General features: G+C 44.2%; 1 protein-coding gene across 3 annotated transcripts in view; it reads left to right on the top strand.

Annotated features, from left to right (window-relative positions):
• The first annotated feature begins 12,997 nt into the window (after positions 1-12,997).
• The window catches only part of kat6a (K(lysine) acetyltransferase 6A), a 38,250-nt gene continuing 28,447 nt past the window's right edge, over positions 12,998-22,800 (top strand). For all 3 annotated transcript variants that reach the window (XM_085787792.1, XM_085787791.1, XM_085787790.1), the window contains exons 1-2: positions 12,998-13,219; positions 14,640-16,106. In XM_085787792.1, the coding sequence (XP_085643918.1) occupies positions 15,408-16,106 (699 nt within the window). In that variant the 5' untranslated portion in view covers positions 12,998-13,219; positions 14,640-15,407. The remainder of the gene's footprint in view (positions 13,220-14,639; positions 16,107-22,800) is intronic.

The raw sequence follows: 22,800 nt of genomic DNA, 5'->3' as shown, positions 1-22,800 counted from the left end.
TCACTAAATGTGTTAGAGTATGAACCATGAAATTGTGGTACAGTGGTTAACACTGTAAGCTTCTGTGTTTGAACCCTGGTTCAGTGTGGAGTTTGTTGATAGACTGGTGACCATCAGGTGGTATCGGCTCCCTGCAACACTCAAAGGATGGATGGACGTTTATTTATTTACAGGATTATTCTAAGTCTTTACCTCTGTTACTTTGGTTGATATTTTGGGCGGTTGTGGAGATAGAAAGATAAGAACATACCAGACCTCTAGCAGCTCATGTCTACTTCACAACACATCTCTGACCTAATGTCAGTCAGCTATTGCAGCGTGGCAAACATCAGTGACAGGTTTTGATAAAGAAGAAGGATGTGTTTAATAAAAAAGAGAGAGAGAGAGAGAAAAAGAAGAAGTCAGGATCTGTGGTTCTGATGCATCAATTTTGATCCTTTCCCCGTCTGTCAAGTCAAAGACACAACACTGTGAAGTCACAGGGGGGAGAAGGATCAAATCACTCAGATTAAAGGAAGAGCCAACAAGTGCTGCTCCACTCGAAGCTTCAGCACTTCTTGGCAAAGATTCTGCAAAACATCTGGAAATCTACTGAAGAGGATCCATGTATTCCTTTCCCAGGAAGAATTATTTAATTGAGCTATAAATAAAGAAGAGAAGAGAATAAGAAAATTCTGTGGAGCTCCTTTGTGCTGTCACTGTCTCCTTTATCTGTAAACAGACGCTGAGGCCAGAGGAAGACAAAGAGACAACGAGCAACATCCTGTTTGTGTCAGGAAGCAACAGGATTTATGGTATATTGGATTTTTCTTTTTACAATAAGACTAACGGCACTGCTGGTGTTCTGGCTAACAATGCTACAGCTTTGAGGGGATGCTTATTAGCTTGACCACGACCCTAATTATTTATGAAAATTGTGAGCTTATTGTATCAAAGTAATATGATAATTGTATTATATAGTAATTGGATGATGGTATTAAATCTGTTGGGTTCCACTGAACAGTTCAACAGATCCATTTAGGCCTAGAATAAAATAAAAAATACTCACACCATATGTTTGAAGGTGCAGTCAGAGAGAAGGTTGTCTCTGGGGGACTGAAGGACAAAGGGCAGACGACTGTCAGTGGAACAGAGGACACACACATCTGCCCAGCATACCTGTACAAATCTCCACAAGGCCTGGGCATGTCTGGACTCGACTCACTCCTCACTGACACAATGTGAAAACCCTGGTGTTGAGATGAGGAAAGGCTTAGAGGTAAACTCTTCTTCCCCCAGGTTTACTCATCCCAGAATCAGACAGTGATCATTCACTGCAGCATGAATGTGGAATGAAAATGCCTCTTTAATCAAATGTTTTGAATGAAAAGGTTCTGATGATGATGATGATGATGGTGATATTTCCTGTGCACATGTGGAATTCAATTCAATTCAATTCAACCTGAGACGCCATGATTTAATGCATCATCATGTTTACAGCTTTTTGTCTTGAAAATTGGATTTGTGGGCAGATGTGTTTTTTTCCCCTCAATTTACCATCACAAATTCTATTATTACTTATTACCATTTGTTTCCATAGACACACCAGTCCATGATAAGAAACCAGCGCATCCTCATCAGAGACGTCCTGTGGGGTTTGAATCTCTGAATTCATGTGAGTTTCCTCCACATTCCTGAAACATGCATTCCCTCTGGGCAGGGATATGAGCGCTCTGTTTTTGTCTGTGTTGTGTAACTGTAGCTGTGGACTGGTGACCTGTCCAGGGTGTTCTCCCTCTCCTCTGCCTGTTGCAAGCTGGGAAATGTTCCAGGCCCACTCCCTTCAGAGGAAAAAATATACTTTTTTTAAAAAAAAAAGAAAAGAAAAAGAAAAAAGAGAGAGCAAACCTTGTGCTCTGCAAACCTACATCATAAATGCTCAATGGTATCAAAATCTTGTCTACCTGAGACTCCCTAGTCCTGGGCAGAGGAGTCAGTGGAGCAGACATCAACACTGTGTCCAGGGGAAAGAGGCCGTCTGGAAGACTAGAGCAGTTTCTGGAGGAAGTCCCTCAAGAGAAGCTCTATCTCCAACTCTGTGTTCTGCTCTGTGAGCATCAAGCTGAAGGCCGGTGAAGGAAGTTACTACTTGTTCTGCAAAGGGCCCTCAGAGGATTGCCTTAAAACTGCTTCAGACTCTGTTCTGGTAAAGAAAAAAATCGATTGCATTCATAAATCAGGGATTTTTACAAAACATTTACTGTGTAATTTAAAGAGCCACAATACACTACTAAATATGCTGAATATCCTTTAGACACCTCAACAACTATGGCAATGAAGTTGTCAGTCTGTCAGTTTTCCCACAGCTTGCTCACATTCCTGACTGAATATCTCAACTGTTGGGTGGATTTGGAACGATCATACGGCGTCCCCAGAGGATGAAAACCACTGACTTTGGTGATCCCTTGCACCAACACCACTGGAAATCCACAACAGACTTTTGGATTGACTATGATGAAACTATGTGCACACTCTCTTGCGCTCCCCAGGATCAACTTATTCCCCTGACTTTTACTCTATAGCCTAACCTGCAGGTTGAAATACTGACCTGCCTCAGCTGTAGCCCATACAGTGCTTTTTAGCATGTATTAGCATGCTAAACCATCTAGCATGGTAAAATACTACACTCCAGGACCATGATAGCCATTTACCAACTACACATCTACATAAATGTAATCCCAAAGCCAATCAATGCAAGGACAGAATTTGTGGAGAAAAAAAAAGGTCAACCAAAGATTATTCTATTCATGGAAGCTAGGGGCTTTTCATATTGAGGGCTCGCGGAGTTGTTTTTGAGGGAAATGCAGAGACTGAAAAACTGCCCTCAGTAGGAACGGGCATCAGAGGTTTTGCATGAATTTACCTCTAAAACAACTCCATCTTGCAATGTTCTGTTATCTCATAACGTGGTGAATGTGCAGGTCTCCAGTCCGACATAGGCTTCTAATTGTCTAAATGGCAACACTTAATTTTCTATCAAATGTCCCATCATTCCTCCTACGGTCGGGATGACGTTTTCTTATTCTTTTTTTAAACATCCTGCCTTTCCGACAATTCCTTTAATAGTGTATTTTTTTCCCCAAAAGATTTTGCACTGGTTGGGCTTAGGCAATGAAGAAAGGAGTTGGTTACGTTTAGTAAAAAAGACAGAGGCTAGACAGGCAGACTAGTCCCTGTCTGCCCTCTGCTGCCTAATTACGAACAACCATGTGGGTATTCCTCTATCAGCATGCCATAAAGAAGGGAGTCACCTGTTGAGTAACACACATTTCCTTGTCGGAATGGTGGGACGTTGCATGTTGGAATAGCGGTGTGTCGGAATGACAGCATGTAACTGTTGTGGAGTTGTTGGATTGTGTATTTGATGAGTTTGATGAGGGAAACCAAGAAATCCCATTAGCCTCCGTATAGCGTAGCTCTGAGCAGCTTGCGGCTCTACTCTGCCGTTCTAAAAACAGCTTGCACCGACAATTAAAGGTAACAAACCTACCTGGGGATTATGGCAATGGGCCAATTTGCCAAAACGTTGAACTATCCCTTTAATCAGCTGTAATTATTATATTCAATTACTAATGACATCTACTGTATGTGTTAATTGTATTGTTATATTCATACTATTCTTACTGTTCTTTAGTGTTTTTATGTGTTTGATTGTGACAGCGGTAAACCCAATTGCCACTCGGGGACAATAAAGATTTTGAATTAATTTCAATTCAATTCAATTCCATTCATATTGTAGACAGTGGATTCAGTCAAGTCAATGTTAAGTCCACATTTTTCTTTTTGGTCAGTGAAAAGGTAATTCCTGGAACTGGTCCTCAAAGCAGGTAGAGAGCAGCATCAGTAACACATGTTATCCCCATGGGAGCAGTGGAAATAAGAGCAGAACGTCTGACAATGGTCACACAGTAGCTCATGTTTTTGCTATTTTTCTATAATGGAGAGGCTGTTAGTCACAGTGGGTGGAGGTCCATCATGAGCTTTCCCATAGGTGTTCATTTGAGCTGCTGGTGGCTTTGTGGACAACGCCATCGTTTTCAAACCAGTGTAACTGCTTTTATGATGTCCACTTTTATTCGTTTTAATTAGGCTTCACTTTAATTAGCAATTCAGTTCCAGGGTGCTTTCTCACTTGATGACTTCTTAGCTCTGACACCAAGGTCTCCCACTGCATCAAAGCTTAGGTGATATCAAATGAGTCTGTTAAATGAGTAAATATTAATGATAATAGAATAAATTTAAAGTCCAGTGACTTTCCCCTGAGGCGTTTGAGCACAAAAACAGTGCTTGCATGCAGTGTGCAGACAGACTTTAACACACCCAGATGTTTACACACAGGACAGAATCCTATGTTACAATAATCAGTGCACAACTAGCCTGCCAAAATCAGAAACACTTTATCCACCATGCATGTATAAAATCCATGCAAACAGTTTCCTGGCAGAATCTGGGAGGCTGCAATAAAAAACCCAGTTATACCAGAAGCACAACTGTTTAACTATTTGCACTTAACTCTCTATGACTTCTGTGTATTAATCTACTGACTAAAGCCCTCTGTGAGCCAAAGTGACCTGATCAAGATCTGCAGTGGCTGGCTTGCTCCTCTGTGAGAAATGGGCTAGGCTGACATGTGTCAGCCATGATAAATGAGCAGGTGTTTGGGTTGGTGTTAAGTAAATGGAGTCATTATTGATGACCTCAGTGCTCCCTGTGTGTTGCCAGTATCAATGATGACTTCCAGGCCCTCGCTTTAGTAAAAGGGGATGTTGTGATTCTGTGGGTCAGAGAAGGACTCGGTGCCTCGGGGCCAGACTGGAGCGTCTGCCGTTGCAGGGTTAAGTTGAATTACTTGGACTGATGACCTCAAAGAGAGGGAAGTTCACTGGCAGTGGCAGTGGGGCTCTGTGGCAGACTCTATAGGACTGGCTGTGACTTGCTGCTGTCATGAAGATTTGAGCAGAAGGTTACATTTATATATATATTTTAAATAACTGGAGAGCCGTCAGTGTCACTGAGTTGTTGCACAACTTTGGTCCAGATCGATGAATCTCAACAACTATCAGATGGATTTCTGCTGCATTCAGTAGAAATCTTAATGTGGCTCAGAGGATATATTATCATGAGGTCTGTGATTCCCTGACTTGATGTAGATTTTTTCCATTTATCTGGTATGTGCCTCAAACATGAGTGGCTGACAATTTTTCAGGAACCCTGTGGGTCATGGGATTCCCGTGAGATGGAAGTCAATTTCACTATTAATCACTGGATTGGGACATGACATGGAAAAAGAAGTCTGTAGGAGCAGGCAGGACTGGAATCATAATTACAATAGCTCCATGAAGCTCTAACCTGAATGAATGCAGTTTTTGTTATTTCAGTGGTTAGCTCGATGCCTCTCAGCAGCACATAACGTAACATAGCATAACGTAATGTAATGTAACGTAACATAACATAAAAAACAGATATCATGATTTGATTGGCCACCTGTGCAGAGTAATTTAAATTAAATTTCCTCTAGCTCTCTTTGTTAATTTGTTGTTTCATGCCCCAACCAAATTTCTTGAAAGCCCATCCCATAATTCAAAACATTCCAGAAAAGCCTGTCTGGCTGCTGTCTTCACAATGTTCATTCATTCATAAACAAATAGAGGTGGATGGACCACCAACTGACAATCAACTGTTAGGAAAACAAAACATATCAAAATGCTGGCATGTGTATTGGTATATTGCTCTGTTACAGTGTCTGATATTTCAGCCTGTAAAATTTCAAATTGTAGGCTACACACCAGTGTTTTAAGACACACTGCACAAGACAATCAGTCTAATCAGAAATCAATTAAAATATTTCCCCCCTTAGGATTTACGTCCGCCTGTAAAGTGGTTTATATGTGTCCTCATTCAGAAGTGGGCAGAAAATCTGATTTGGTGTGTGTTTAGCCAACACTCCGCCCCTGTAGTTGCCTGTTTCCAGGCAGGAAATGTGCATGAGAGAAACCTGGATGGATGAGACATGATATAATCATCACTCTCTTGCAGCAGTTTCTGTTGTCTCTCTCCGTATGAAAAACACAGCAAGCCCTCTGTCACTGTCACCTGGGCTAGATACTGTTATCCAAATGGAGTGAAGGTATTTATCACTTTCAGTATGATACATATAAGCATGTCACATCGTTACATGTGTCTCTGGGTAATCTGTGATTTTAATTTACATCAATATCATTACATAACGCGCTCCATCTGTTGCCTCTTTCTAGTGCAGGGGAAGACAAACATGCATATCTTTACACAGACAAGAATCTAATTATTCAATTAGGAACCGTATTGAATGAATAACTGATTCACCACAGTTTACATAATAACAACGCCGATCATTACTGCCTCTGTAATGCAATTTAGGACGGCCGTGGAGGGCTCATCACTCATGGGAATGTACACTTTTTTGCCCCCATTACGCTGCAGTAATCTGAAAATGGTATCATTAATATAAATGACTGCGACCTGAACGGCTTTTAATATATATTGCATGGCTCATATTGATGAAATCAAAGGAATCACGCATCATTTATGTTCACCCACCCATTAACCAGCATATTCTTTCTGACATCAATCGCACCCCTGACTCTTAATGGAGCTGGTGTTCTGATGTGAGAAAATCTTGTTCAGTAAGTTAGTGAGCACTTGGTTAAAAAGAAAAAAGAAAGACGGGGGAGCATGGAGGTGGGGAGGGTGTGGGAGAACTAGACAAAGCTTGTGGAGCTCCAGAGGTTAACCCCCTCCGCCCCCCACCCCAAACACCAGGCCCACAGGAATGTGTGCGTGTGTGTGAGAGTCCTGTAGGCTGCATTGTTGTCTGTGGTGCATCCTGCTCTGCAAACACTACAGAGCTGGCTGCTCTGCTCCAAAGCCTGGACTTGGGAAGGAGCCTGTAATGTGGGAGGTCTGGATACCAAACAGCTAAACAAGGCATCATGTGATATAGTTGCTTTTTGTTGTGTGAAAGCAAAAAAAAAACTCTGCAGTTGTTTAGACACAGATGACTTTTCACTCTATAAAAAAATACTTGGATATTACTAAACCAAGAAACCTCCAGAACAAATGGTGATAGGGCATGACCATGTCTTTTAATTACCCCCCTTCCCATCTTATTGCGGTAATTCCCTTTTTTTGTATCAAACATGGTGTTCTGAGCGTACACACACACACACACATACACACACATACACACTGCTTTCTTCACTGTCTGAACTTGTCTGGTTTGTTGGTGGTTTTCGACCTACAGTTACAGCTGTTACTGTGGAGTATAATAACCAGCAGAATGAGGTTGCCAAACAGAGCACTGAATAGAAAAGCAAAGAAATAGCTTCTGTTGAGATGTGTTCAGGACTATGAAGTAAGTAGGGATGTATTAAATCCAGGAAAAGAAGAAAGAGACTTGCCGGTAACCCAGATCCCTACGATCCAAAGTGAAAAAAGATTGTTTATTCAGCTTTGTCCTTTTGAAGGTTAATTCTAACATCTGGGAATTACACATTCACTTTCTTGCTGGGAATAACATGAGAAGATCAATATTACTCTCATGTTTGTGCATTAAAGATGAAAGCTGCAGCTAACTTAATTTGGCAGTAAAATTGGAAACAGTCGAAGGGAGAGGAAAATCCTCTTTCGGCCTCTGAAGATTACTAATTGATCATAAATAATAATAAACAACACAATCTAAAGTGAACAATAAAAAACAGTCTGTACTTTATTCAAGTCAAGTCAAGTCAGCATTTATTTGTATAGCACATTTAAAACGACAGCAGTCGACCAAAGTGCTGCACATGGGAGGGTAGACAGTTAAATAAAACAATGATAATAAGAATAAGTTAGTACAGCAGCAGCAATAATAGGTTGGCAATACATCAATAGTAAGTAATAAAAGAAAAAACAAGTCAATTTACCAACAGTAACAGGTGCCACAGGGTCCTTGTCTATTAGAAAGGTCATTCTTAAATCTATTCAATAACTTTAAAATTAAATGATATCTATAAAAGGTATCTGTTGCACATAGATGAATCTGTAGATAAAAAAGCCAAAAGTATGCAAACTGCGACAGTCATTTTTATGCAGATGATGTGATTTTATTACAACTTTAGTAATAGTGCTCATTCTGCTTTTGCCAAACCAAACACATGGGGATTTTTCTTGACAGCAGACTGTGATTCAGTTCCCCTTCAGCATTTCACCCAAACCTTCAAATCAAAGGCACTTTCTGTATAGAATTATTTTCAGGAAATGGGTTTATTTTCCGTTTCGCCAAGGGTAAGATCAACACGTCTTGGAAGCAGCAGGTGGTCACCTTGGTTTAGCATAAAGACTGGAAACAGCCTGGCTCTGTCTGAAGGTAAAGGAGATCTACCTATAGTGTTCCCTTTAGATATTTCAATGTTTTTAATGACTCTTGTTGTTTTATTGCTTAGTTTCTTGTTCTCATGTCTCTCTTGAATCTCCATCTCAGTGACAGCTCCTATGGCTCCCTTTGGAGTAAATTAGGAAATATATATGTGTATTGGGTTTTGCTGCTTCAACACGATCTATTACAGTGACTCCCCCCCCCCCTCCGCTGTGCTTAACATTGTTAAAGTCAGAGCTATTTGTGCATGTTAATGGCCTTGTCAGAGGGCCCTGCTTGAAATGTACACACACTCACAACGACTGTTAACCACAACAGGACAATTGATTTGTCAAAGAGAATAGTTCTCCACGTTTCCCTCCCCCCGGCTCATGAGTGTGCTCGGCGGCCCTCTTAAGCACTCCTCCTGGGTTGAAGTGAAGGCGCTGGTGTTTTCAGGGAGATTCCAGACGGCAGGAGTTGGAGGGAGCACGAGAGGTGTCTGGCTTGACTTTCAGCTCGGCGCCCACAAGCTGCACTTCACCTTCCAGCTGCTCTCTGTCCCTTTGGATTCAAGACAGGGGAGGGAGCTGCTGGGGCCTACAGGGAGGGAGGGAGGGAGGGAGGAAAAGAGGGAGGGGGTATGGGTGGTGTGGGTGTGGGTGAGGGTTACGGGACGGGTGGGGGCATGCTCTTGGGTGGACAGGCCCTGGAAATTTCCGTTGTATGTTTCAGCTCTTTTTCAGGATGGGAGGGGTTTAGAGTTTGAGTTTGAGTTTGGGTTGTGGTGGTGGAGGTGGGTGGGTGGGTGGGTGGGGGGGGCGGTGGTTGGGTTGGGGTTTGGGGACTTGGCAAGAAGCCAGCCACAGCAGGAAGCTTGCTAGTTTCACACGGACAAAAAAAGCATGCCTTGGACAGTGGCTGGCTATCTGAGCGGCAGCACTCCAGTTATCACCCAAAAAAACAGGAACTCAGAAATGTGTGTGTGTGTGTGTGTGTGTGTGTGTGTGTGTGTGTGTGTGTGTGTGTGTGTGTGTGTGTGTGTGTGTGTGTGTGTGTGTGTGTGTGTGTGTGTGTGTGTGTGTGTGGGTGGTGGCACAGATTGAATGAAGCCTACACTCACAGCTGCACTCAAGAGTCGTATCTCCTTACTTTATGTTGACAAAGTAAAAGGCATCAGCCAGAGAAGATGCATTTATCCTTTCAGATGAGTCACTTCCAGACTTCCTTTTGATAATGCCCGATTCTTCAAGTCTTCAGCAGTTCACCCTAAATACACCTGACTGCTCCTCCGCACACGAGTAGTCACGGCTGTCACGGGTTGATAATAAATTAGTCATGTGTCAAGTGCCTGTGTTTACTTGGAAATGTCGCCTCAGTTGGACTCTATATGTAAACATCCTCATTTACTGAACCTAAACAGGCAATCAATCAGATTCTATTTTAAGCGCGGTCGACAATAGGGGATCTGACATGAAACCACAGAAGGATTTAGAATAAAAACAAGAGCAAGAGAAACTTTTTTTTTAGAAGCTGTGTGGAAATTGGCCAAAGCACAATTAGACATCTATAGTGACAAAAGGCAACTGCAACAAAACAAGCATGGTAATTGTAGCATGAAAAGTTTTTTTAGATGGAGAGGGATGCCGTAAGTTTATTTGACTTGGCTCGGGTCCAGCTTATAAACCGGAGGCAGGGGAAAAGTGGAGCAGAGCGGGAGCCAGCAGGCCCGACAGCAGGCCTGGAGAGCAGGAGGAGCTGTGCATCAGGTGGACGGGATGTGTGTGTGTGTGTGTGTTTATGTCTGTGTGTCGGAGAGAGAGGGGAGGGCAGCAGCAGCGGGGCAGGTGGACACTGGTGCAGCTTGCTGGGGGCTCTGGGCCCCTAGCAGGTGGATGCACAGAGAGCAGAAATTAAAAAAGAGGGATTAAGGGGATGAAAGGAAGCTAAGGATTACTCGTCTCCTTTTGTCCACTGATAGAAGCCAAGGGTCTCATACCAAAACATCCATTTGTGGGTAGGGGTAATTTATTACATGGTGCTAATTGTTCACTTTTTTCCAATCATTCTAAAGATCAGAAACTATAAAAATAAACAATGTCTACAAAAAAGAGGCAAAATATTGTGAGAGATTCCTTTTGTTGGAGTTTAACCGTGGTAAGTGAAGTGTACACAACATAAATGTTAATTTTATGTTTGCAAATACCTATTTTCTTGTTCAATTAAGTCAATCAATTGCGTAGTCTGTCAAAAAAATGCAATGCAATTTTTCAGGATCTAAGGTGACTTTTCATGATTGTTTTTTTTTTTCATCTCACCTAGATTCTGAAGAAATCTAATTCAAGAGAAGAAAATCTCACATTTTAAAAGCTGCAGTCAGAGAAGTGTTACCACTTAGTTGAACATTTGGACATCATTTTCACTTACCCAGACTGACATTAAAAGGTTGATACCTCTCACACTTCTCTGTGCACACAATTAGTATAAAGAGTGGAAAAAGACAGCTAACTTGGCTCTGTCTCAACCTAATAAAATCTACTTAGCACCTCTTAACCTGACTAAGTGACATGTTTTATTGCAAATAAGGGTAATTCTCAAAATCTGTTCTCAGAATGGTTCCCCATTTCCATTCTACAATTTAACAATTAATCATTAATTGTCTGCTTTTGTAGTTTTCCTTACTCAAGAATACTTTTAGGGTGTCTTTTCCACATGGTTTTTATATTGTTCAGAATTGGGTATGCTGTAATAGTTAGTCCAGAATCAGTTGTAACTTTTTGTTGAGATAACTCTAAAGATTTATGTAAATTAGATTTGGTGAATGTAACCTCCTCTGTGCCCTCACTCCTGCAATTAGTGTAGATTACTGTAGAAGCTCAAATGGAATAAGTAAAACTCTTAAACTTGACCCTCTGACTCCATTTATCTGACTGAAAATCAATATGATCTTATCAAAATTACTGTGAAATGACTCCCCAAGCGTCCACCCACACGCCCCACCCCGATTAGTTTGTTTCTATTGTTGTGTATTGGTGAACACGGCCTCTGCTGTGGATCATGGCACACGACATTATTTATTCATGGCCGGGAACGATAGATGTGGTGCAGGCTTCTCCAGAGTATTGTCCATCTGTTAGCCGGCCTACTGTACACACTAATGTAATATGTGAGTCCTCAGGAGGCGTACTAATAGCTGTTCATGTGTTAATGCTTCACACTATTTATCTGTGTAATAACACCACCATTAATTAAAATTAGTGCCTTGTCGTTGGAATGTGATTTATCTGTCCCTGAAGAAGTGCAAGATAAACAGGGAGTAAAGTGTGACCTTCCCAGTTTTATTTGATCACCACTGCGCAGCTCAACATCTCATAAGACACCTCTAACATGGGAAAACCTGAGGTCTAATTGCTCCCTATAAGACACTCTATAATCTGTCTCTGAGGACTGCTGTACACGTCATTTTACACAAAGCTGCAGATAATTTAATTTCCACCCAGGGAGCTTTCAGCATTAGCCTGTAATAGAAAAGGAAGATTGCTGCCAGATTTCCAACACAAGCGCCTCTGTATCACTATGATCATGAAATTGTAGCAACATAATCAGTTTTCCTATATTGATTTTTTTTTTTTTTATGAATTATAAAAAAAAAAAGACTGTATATAAGTTGTTCAAACTTCCCATAGGCAGATTCTTTATATTGTAGATACTTTTCTTCTGAGGCATGACTGATTGACTCTCACTTTTTATGCTGTAGTTTTTAATTTTCTATAATGCATTATGGACTAAAAGCACTCATCACTTGTGCATATTCAGTGCAAATTACTTTCAAATTGAGCAAACTGCAGCTTCAAATGCAGAGTGAGAGTGACACCTTTGCATTATGTTGCCTCCATCTGTCACCAGATGCTGTGATTTATGTCGCTCCGAGAGCTGTAAAAGCCCCCTCCTTCCCACAAACATAAATTATAAAGAAAAAGAAGGTGTTAGACTCAGCCGTCTTTTAATGAAATGTAACAAAGTGGGTCTGCTGCAGACAGTTTACATAATCATTTTCTATGGTGGAAAGATAATTCTCTGTTTCACAGTTGGATGAGCAGTGCATCAGTAGACTCTACTCTGCATAGACAGATAATAACATGCTCTATCATGTACTGTAATACTCCGGATAGCTACACACTGCAACATCTGATCATCTCCGGGGACTGGGTCTGTGTGGCTTGCCTCCCATCTTCTGTGAAAAAAAACAACAAAAAACACACAGCTGCTACAATAGACTGCAGTGTGGAGGGGTGTCTCACTTTGATCTTTAAATACCCTCTAACGTTAAGGCATGCTCATTGGCTTTGATTTTTTTTTCTATTTTTTACAACTGTAGGGGAAAATGCAGACGCTCCCTTGAATCTCCCTCTATTTAGCTGTAGTGCAGCAGAGAATGCGAGAGAGCACATATCCTCCCTTTTTATTTTTTCTCCTCCAACACCACCACCATCTGTCCCTTTCTTCCATTTCATGTCCTCAAGCCATATCCACACCCCTCTCATAGCAACAGCACGCCGCCGCCGCCCCCCGCGCCTTGCAGTGAATTTTTCTTCCCCTGGATCTTCGCCTCGCACCATGCAGACGGTCCCTTGGCCCTGCCTGACGGTTCAGTGTTCCCCCCTCCCCCACCAACCGTGCTCCTGTTTCACTCAAAGATGGCGTCGGCTCTAGAGCCCCTGGTCTCTGGCTGCATTTTTAAGGCTTGTTGTTGTCTCCGTTTCGCACGGTTTTGGCAGCTTCTCCTCGGCGGCTCGACGCGAGATTCCGGTGAGTAGCAGCGGAAGCCGGATGGGGGGATGCGAGGCTTCACACACGGCCCGCTTTACCCGAGCTTCCCTTTGGAAACCAGAACCGGACCAGCTCGGGCTTTCTGGGGGAACCGCGAGAGGTAGAGGAAGAGAGGGGTACGGAGGGATGATGATCGCGGAGGTGGGTGGGGGGTACGGAGGAGGGGGGGAGCCGAGGCCTAGCTACTCCGCTCTAGCGGCCTTGTCTTCCCCGTACCGCAGGCTGTAGCGTTACGTGGGAGGGCGGTTGGTGGAGGGAGGAAGTCAGCGAGGTGGGGACCGATAGTAGAGGCGCCTCGGAGCGGACACAGACCCCCCGGCCGGACCGAAGCCAGCGAGGGTCGCCGCGGAGCATGTAATACTGCGGAATCCGCCGCTACCATACCTACATTTTCGCACTTGCCCGCTAGCCGAGATGGCCGTCTGCAAGTTGCATTGTGCCTTTTACAAGGCCGCGTTCTCACGTTAATATCTGAATGTCATTCAGAGTGATATTATTCCCTGTGTTTGCCGCGGTGGGACGGGTTGTATGGTCTGAAATGTCGGGCGGAGGAGGAATTGTTGTCCATTTGTGCGGGAGCGCTGGCTAACGTCTCGTTTCGTGCTGTTTACGTTTCGGGTTAGCGAGTAACGTTAGTAACATAATCGTAACGTTAGCTCGTCGGCTAGCGCCTAACGCTAGCCTGCTAAACAACAGCAGTTAGCGGGAAGGCTTGTTGTCAGACACTTAGCAGCCTCATATCATATCGGTGAGGGTAAACAACACCGCGGGAAGCAGTTTGTCAATGCGGCAATTAACTTGCCTTTGATTTTTGCTAGCGTCCAGGCTAATGTTTGCTAACAGTCTGTGTTTTGACTGCATCATGTTTACGTTAGCAACCCTACTAGCTCTGTAGTTAACTTGGTACTACAGTTTTTAGGATGGTGTTGTTTATACCCCCTTTCTCTTCCTTATTCACACGTTTAAATGATATATTTGTGCAACTTCCAGCGTTTACTAGCGGTTGTAGTCATGCTTGTTTGTTGACAGTATGTGTGTCATAACTGGTTGTGGTTTTGGCAGTGGTGTGGATCTAATAAGAGAAACATTGGTTGTATAAAATTAATAGGTAACATATCCCAGTATCATGTGTGCTCCTTGGCTCAGTGTCTAATTCTGGTAATAGTGTGTGTCCAAACTTCAGGTTGCTTTCTAAGAGCAGGCATGGCTTTATTTATATCAGTGTGAGGGCACTGTGCCTGTGTTGTGAACCAGTCTGTGCTCTCTCTAAGGTTGTCTGCACCTCACTCAAACTTATCATCCTTGTAAAGTCTAAATTTTGTTGCTTTGTTTTTGCTTCCTCATTCAAAGGAGTTGTCTTTCTAACCTCTTTCTCTGTGTGTTTTCTTTTTCTCTGCAGGGTTTGTCAGCTACTGAAGTGCAATAGGCATGAAGGTGATCAGCCCTGGCTGCTCCCTGGGGTGAGATATCTGTTCCGTCCCAGACCCGAGAAGCCCGGAAAGACGGCGAGAGAGAACAAGTGAAGACAAAGGAGTGTGGATGCAGAGAAAAGCCTCATCGTGTGGAATGTTATAATCAGTCCACGTTCCACCTATTTACTGTATTTCCCTCACCTGTATGGTTGAAACACTAATTCATTTGCTGGATCTGATTTCACATCTCACATTGCGAGCTGGATAGTTTTCCAACAGTAGGAAGCTGACTGTAAAGATTTTATTGTCCATGTGTAGGTGTTTTGCGATACCTATAGTGGGAAACACTGTAATTTTTTGAGAAGATCTTCGCAGCCCTACTGTGTTGCACTGTGGAGTTTAAGTTGCTAGTAAACCTGTTACTTCCTCCGCTCCCCCTGCTTCTTGCCAGGGACCATCACCTGGCTGGGAGTGGGTGGTGGGTGGGTGGACCTGATTTTACTGGGTGGAGGTCTGGCGCTGGGGGTTTGTGCTATGGTTAGCTGCTCCCTTCCGTGCTGCTCATACTCAGCTTCTGAGGGACTCTCCGTGCGACCCCAGGACAAGGGATAGTAAGCAGGCAGAGGGAAAAGAGGAAGTGGAGGCGGCGGCGCTACGGCGCAGGCCAGGTATTTCCTTGGCTTACAGTCCCTATTTTTTGTGTGCGGTCACTGCGGCGAGGCCCTCGGGCCCCCGCGCTCGCCCAGGCAGTAGCCATGGTGAAACTGGCGAACCCCACGTACACGCAATGGATCCTAGAGGCCATCAAGAAGGTAAAGAAGCAGAAGCAGCGGCCATCAGAGGAGCGCATTTGCAATGCAGTTTCCATGTCTCATGGTCTGGACCGGAAAACGATTCTGGAACAGTTAGAGCTCAGTGTCAAGGATGGTACAATCCTTAAGGTCACCAACAAAGGCCTAAACTCCTACAAGGACCCTGATAACCCCGGGCGCTTGGCTCTTCCCAAACCCAAAAGTGGTGGCAGCTCTGGAGGAGGCGAAAGAGGAGGAGGCGGGGGCAGCAGCAGCAGTGGCGGCGGAAGCGGCGGCGGCAGCAGCTCTCACTCTCATTCTCATTCCGGGAAAAAATCGGGACTTGACTGGAACAAGCTGATCAAGCGGGCACTGGAGGGGCTCCACGAGCCCGGTGGCTCCAGCTTAAAGAACATTGAGCGCTTTCTCAAGTGCCAGGCCGATGTGGCGGCCTACTTGTCGGGCAGCGGCTCCATGGGGCCCGGCCTCTTCCACCAGCAGCTGAGGGTGGCCCTGAAAAGGGCAGTGGCCCATGGACGTGTGGTTAAGCAGGGTCCGCTGTTCCAGCTCATCAGCCGCAGCAGCTCCCAGGACGACGGGACCGGGACGGTGTCTCTGGAATCGCTGCCACCTGTTCGGTTGCTGCCCCACGAGAAAGACAAGGTAACGTATACAGGCATGCATCATTAACAAACAGTTACAACTGTGTGCATACACCTCAAACCTGCACACATAGACATAATACATCAAATATTAAACATCAACAAATGACATTTATCATGTGTATTACTGCTGTTTTCACGTGGATGTGACATTTACCTCTCGAATGTTCTTGATCACTGTTTGCTGGCACAGTCAGCAATGTGGTTAGCAAAGATACGGTGCACATTGAAAATGACAAATAGGATGTAAAGTACTTTTGTCTTTTGGCATCAGATGCGTCTGATAAGATCACGGATATCCTGTTGAAAAAACAAATGTGACTGACTTGTAATTGTGTCAACAAATCTGAAGTGCCCTCAAGTTAAAACATTTCGGAGCAACAGAGCGAAAGCGAGTGTGATTTGTGCAAACAGAAAAAAACACTTAAAGTTGTTGCAGAATTATTTAACTCTATCAATTTGAAAAACTGTCATTTTTCTGCTTGTTCACATTGGTTCTGGCTGACAGGGCTGTGATTTCCTATAATACGGCGAGGCCCTTCAGTGTGAGACTATCAGTTGTGAGGGTTCATACAGCATGGTGTAGTAGTTCTGTTATTTAAGCGGTGGCCAGCAGGACTGCGAGCATCTTTCTACAAACCGGTGTTTGTATCTTTTTGTTTAAAACACTTTGAATATCTGTTTGGAAGGTGAAGGTTACCGGCGGGTCAGAAACATGTGAGCCAGATGTCACTGAACCCAGCCGCTCAGCGTCACACTGCTACCTGGTAAGCAGCAGAAGCCCAGGTGTGTGTTTACGTCTGCGAGGGTCCAGGCTAGGAACTCCAGAGTCCCGCTGGGTGGGCGGCTGGTGGGCCAGTTTTCAGCAGCAAGAGGAGGTCAAGGGAGAGAGTCACATGGCTCCCAGCCTCCTGCAGGGAGTGTGGACCAGCTGCAGGGCTGCTCCCTGTCAGGAGCTGTCAGGAGATGGGTGGAAGGAAGGAAGAAAGAAAGAAAGAAAAAGAGAGGGAAGGGGGAGGAGCACAGACAGGCGCGAGGGAGAGGTGGTCTGTAGTGCTGCCAGAGGAAGAGGCCGGGATGACGCAAGCTTCAGGCTTCTGTAACCAGAAAGACGGAGAGAGGCAGAAACACAGAGGGAGAAGAGAGTGAGCGAGACAGAAAGAGTTGGAGAGAGAGAGGGAGAGGCAGACATGCAGGCGACAGAGGAGAGCGGGAACACACCCACTTTTGTAACCTGATCAGAGAGAGCAGCCGCCTGCTAACCTCAGCTTGTAAGGGCCAGGGACATGTACACACACATACACACATGCAAAGAAAAAGACAGACAAACTCATTGCATTCAGACTCAAAACCCGCTATGGTACACATGCCGTAAATCTTTGATTTTACATCCCATACAGGCGTGCAAACATGCACTCTAACAGCCAACAAGTAAACAAACCAGTCATATCACTGTAGTGGCCCATCATCAGCTAGTTGCATGCCATACTGGTCCTAAACACTGTTTTGACTGGCTGCTGGCTTTAGCTGGCCCCTGTGTGGGTGTGTACGTGTCAGTGTAGCCACAAAAGCCTCTGGTAGGGATGACCATACACACACACACCCTCACCCTCACACACACACACAGGATTAGCCTAGAGAGCAGGCTGTAGTCACATGGGGTCTGCCTAGCACAGTGACCTGCTTGGCTGCAGATGGTCCACCTCTTAAGACAAACAGAGATCAACCACTTCCTTCTCTGTGACTCAGCTGCTGATTAGCTCGCTTCTCAAAATAAATCACATGAAAACACTGAGAAATGCATGCACACCTTGATATGAAAGCATTGCTTCCTTTTAGGTCAATGAATGTGTTATATTATTTTACAGTGCACCAGGGAGCTCTTATCACATCTGTAAATTCAAAGTAATTACTGGAGGGAAAGTGAATTTTTAACATAAGTGATTCTCTTGAAAACGTCTCACTCACATATGAACACAATCGCCCGTCAGTCTGACATCACGTATGCAAAGTGTGAAAAGGCGTAGGGGAACTTGTGCGGTTTCGTTGGTGCGGCGCCTCTCAGAGGTTAGTTATGTCATGAAGACAGTGCTGCAGCAGTGTGGAAGATGATATTTGTATGTGGCATTCACACAAGCCCCTTGTTGCCTTGATATCTCTCTCCAGAGGAATCAACCTTATTGCTGCTCAGTCGTGTGTTTTGCGTTGGACTGTTGGTGTGTTCTTGATGTACAGCGGGGAAAATAGGTATCGAACCCGTCAACGTTTTCCTCAGCAAATATATTTCTGATCGGGCTATTGACATGAAACTTTCATCAGATGTCTGTAACAACCAAAGGAATCCACATATACAAAAAAATTCAAAACACATATGTCCATAAATGTAGTAAATGTGTAATAAAGTGAAATGACACAGGGAATTAGTGTTAAACATGTGAGGAAAAGGAGGAAGTGCAAATTGTAATGGAAAGACAAGAACCCATCTGGAATCTGTCAGTATTTAGGAAGTAATCCTTTTCAATTTCAGTGCAAATTAAAGAGGAACTATGCAAGAATTTACCTTAATTAAACAGCTTTGGAGTAATTGTGATGGTTAAATTACTTCACATGGGGAGAACTGAGGCTCTCTGCCTTCCACCTAGCGTCTCTTGACTGAAAACCAGCCTTCGACCCGCTGTCCCAGCTCTCGTCTCGGCGGCACCATGACACAAACACTCTGCGTAATCAGTAATGTCTTGTTTATGACAGATAAGACTACACAATATACACACTGTAAAATGTATATGATATTATTATGTCATCCACAGCTCCATGGATTGCCGGCTCAGTTAAAAACAAATGCACATGGCCGGGAGGAGGGTTAGCAAAACAGCGAAAAAGCGACTGGGCTTGCATAGTTCCCCTTTAACAGTAGTTAAGTGATAATAACTAATAAAAAGGTTTCTCAATACCATGGTGTCACACAAGCAGCATCTCATGATGCTCTCTGAAGACCGTCACAAGCTTATGTTGAAAAACAGACCGACAACATTGGTTACAAGTGTTTTTAAACTTGTGAAAAGTGAAAAGATCATCATTTCACCGGCCACGACCAGGTGCTCCTCAGTTAAAAGAATAACCTTTGCCCAAGAGCACTCAGAGAGAGCTCTAGACAGACCTGGAATCAGCAGGTACAGTTGTTGTAATGCACTCAATCTCCATGACCATGTACAACTGTTGACGCGTTCAATACCACTTTTCCCCGTCGTACATGTTAATGTTACTCTGCTCCTGTGCAAGTGGTTTGTACCTTTAAGGAGAAACAGCACTGAGAAGGCTGCACGATCACTCCACTGTTTCACTGCTCTACCACTGGACTGGTGCATCATCGACGTGCACAATCGCTCTGCTTGATCGTTAACGGTTACAATTTCTCAAGAAAAGGGGGAGAGAGCGTATGAGTGAAGGCGGAGGGTGGAGGTGGGAGGGGAGGAATCAAAACAAACAGATAAGCACAGGCTCTGACCCCGTTTGAAGGGAGATTTGTGTACTCAACGCACTGATGTTTGTGTCGGAGCACTCCATTCAGACGGGATCCCAGACCCTATTTTCGGTCTCCCTGCGTCCCCCCCCTCCTCACCCTAATAGGGTGCCATTGCCAGGTCATGAAGGGGGAGGAGAATGGGGGAGCGAAGTCAACCAGGGGTCATGGATATAGATGGCAAACCTCATTGCCTCCCTGAGCACCCGTTAGCGGTATGAGGCTACAGCCATTAGGTGGGATGGGCCTGACGCTGAGCCTTTGTGTGTATATCCGTCTCGGTATATAGTTTTGTGTGTGTGTGTGTGTGATGTTCATCCTGTCATAATACGCAAGAGCAATCTCCCTGCCCTGCGGTTGCCCCCTCCCCAACAGCTGGAGCGGGGTGAACCAGAGTTCTCGATGTCGACGTGCAGTGTCATGGCGAGGACGTGTGAAAAGGGACTCGTGGTCAACACACACACACACACACACACACATTCCCACTCCCACATCCACTGTGTTGTGACTTTTCCCTCCAAAACATCCCACTGACCCCTTTAACCAGTTTGGCTAATGTTAGCATCCTGCACCTAATGGTTCCTTTGCTGGTAGTGGTTGTAGAGCCGCTACATTAGGCACTGCTTATTATGAGCCGTAATGGAGATATTTATCCACTGTAATTCATTCCTCTCTTCCCCGCACGGGATCGACCCCCACCTGTCTTCCTAACATCGCGCACATTACCTCTCCGTGTTTGCTCAAGGTGAAGACATCATGTATCGTCACTCGGAGCGCCATGAATACAAAATGCCCCCAGACATTGATTATATGTCTTGGGCGCAACCTGTCTCTTCATCTGTTTTTCTATCCACCTCGCTCGTCTCTCCCCCCGCCGTCCCCCCCCTCGTTCTGCTCTGTGTTCTGCAGCCACGGGAGAGGCTTTTTGCGTCTCCCCTACATGGATAGGAACATCGCCAGGGTTATAGCGCCGCACCACAGGAATGCTGGGAAAATGATGGCGTTTGGGTGCCATGAAATGGTCTCCTATTGTTGACTTTTCTTGAATATCAGATTTTGGGCCGATCCATTTTTTTCAAAGAGGTGGCTGTTGTAGAAAGTTGTAGAAAATCCATCCTTCATCTCTGTGACAACCGTCTATTGTTTGCATTTCACCGGCACCGTGGCCTCAGTCGACCCATTATTAGAGCCTAAAGTTTAAAAAAAGGCTGGCTCCACTCTCTGACACCAGTTTAAACTTCAAGCTGTGCTGCGACCACAGACTCAGTTCCTGTTTGACACTTAGCGGTGCACACTAGCGGAGAAATGGAAAAACTGATGCACAGTTATTCATTTAAAGCGTCAGTTCAAACAAGTTGGAAAAGAACTGCCACAATTAGTTGATGAGCAGAGGTTGATAGTCAAATAATCATCAGTTAATCTGCAGATTAATGGAAGTTAGTCATCGATTATCATTACTCTCCCTTTAGACACAGTTTCTTACTCTCTGTTGCTTTGGTTCACAGCCATGTGGCTACATTATAGTTGTACTGCTTATCATATATCTGCTGCCGCTTAAACAAATGTATCAAAACAAAATGTGACAGCAAAGTGTTTTTGGAGAAACAGTGTCCCCGTCACTCAAGATAATCCACAGACCTCACTGTTAACCAGAGCTGCACGATATGCACAAGACATCATGTTGCCATTACATGGGCAGATATTGCCGTCGCGATGTATGTTTGTGATTTCAGTTGGAACTCAGGATGTTGTTTTTTGTTGGGTCTTGTAAACATGTCCCTTCATGTCTTGAGAATATGATTTGTTGGACCGAGTGTCTTCGTAGCAAAACACAACACTCACAGCACTAACAATGCACCAGCACCACAGTAGTTATGACACGTTTTACCAGAAAATAACAAACAATTCAGCTCCTGCCTTTTAAATACTGCTCTTGGCCATATTGCAATTTGATTCCATTGCGTTTAATTGTGCAGCCACGCTGTCCACCTCTCATTCTGACTACTTCCTGTCAATGTCAACAAAACTGTCTGCTCAGCAGGTAGGGCTGGTTTAAGCGAATTACGATTTTGATTTTGGATCCATGCGATCCTAAAACGTATGTAATTAAAGAAAAGTGATTACTTCTACTACTATTTGTGTCTTATTCTGAATGATAGACACATGCGCGATTCTGCCTCTGAAGCCTGCACTGCACTCACTCAGTCAATGCTGTGAGTCCACGGTGTTTAAAAGTCAGCACAAGTGAAGATGGCAGAGAGAGAGCAGTGTTGTTTAGTCGACCACCGCTCAGGCCGAATGAACTGACAATAGAAAAAAAGAAGAAACTCACAACAACAATAGTTGCGTTTCCATCCACCTTTTTTTATTCGCATTTTCAAAACTTGCGAATAAATACTTGAATGGAAACGCCAGAAATTCGAAAAAAGGCGGTAAATGCGCATAAAAGTTTTTACGCTTTGGGGGGGGGGGTGGATTTGTCAGCGTATCGATTAAATGAAAATGCGACTTTTTGTTATGGAAACAGATTATGCGAATTGAGCCAGAGTTTGTGGGTGAAGTGCTGCTGGACTTCACCCAGTGACGTTCAAAGAAATGGAGAACGACGCCCCGGTGTCCCAGCTCTCGTCTCTGCACCGCAACACAAACGCGCTCCGTAACCCATAATATTTTGTTTATGACGGTTAAGACTACACAAACACACACGGAGAAACATCGTTATGTAACGTTATCCACCGCTTCATTTATTGATTTTTCGCCGGCTTTGTTGTAAACAGATGCACATGGGCGAGAGGAGCGTAACCAAAACAGCGGAAAAGCGAGCGAACTTGCACAGTTCCCGACTGTCTTTCTGTGTAAATATCTCGTTACAACATGAAAACCTGCGGCTTATACAGTATTTTCTTTTAAAATGTAGCTGGTGCGGCTTATACAGGTGCGTCTATAGTCTGGAAAGTACGTAAATTGTCCATGATGTTGAGTGTCAGCTGAGTGTCAACTGTTGGATACATTCACGCTCTCTTATGACGTAATCTCACGGTGCACTCCTCCTAATCGCAAAACACTAATGAATGGAAACGGTCATAAATTCGCATTTGCTTTTTGCGCATTTTCACAAAATCCGCTCTTAAAGCAGATATCAGTGGCACGGCCGTTTCGGCTAATGCTGTGTTCA

The sequence above is a fragment of the Trachurus japonicus genome, chromosome 9 (assembly GCF_045865225.1).
Source record: "Trachurus japonicus isolate A0001 chromosome 9, Traja_1.0".
Lineage (NCBI taxonomy): Eukaryota > Metazoa > Chordata > Actinopteri > Carangiformes > Carangidae > Trachurus > Trachurus japonicus.
This window is presented reverse-complemented; position numbering and strand designations above follow the sequence as displayed.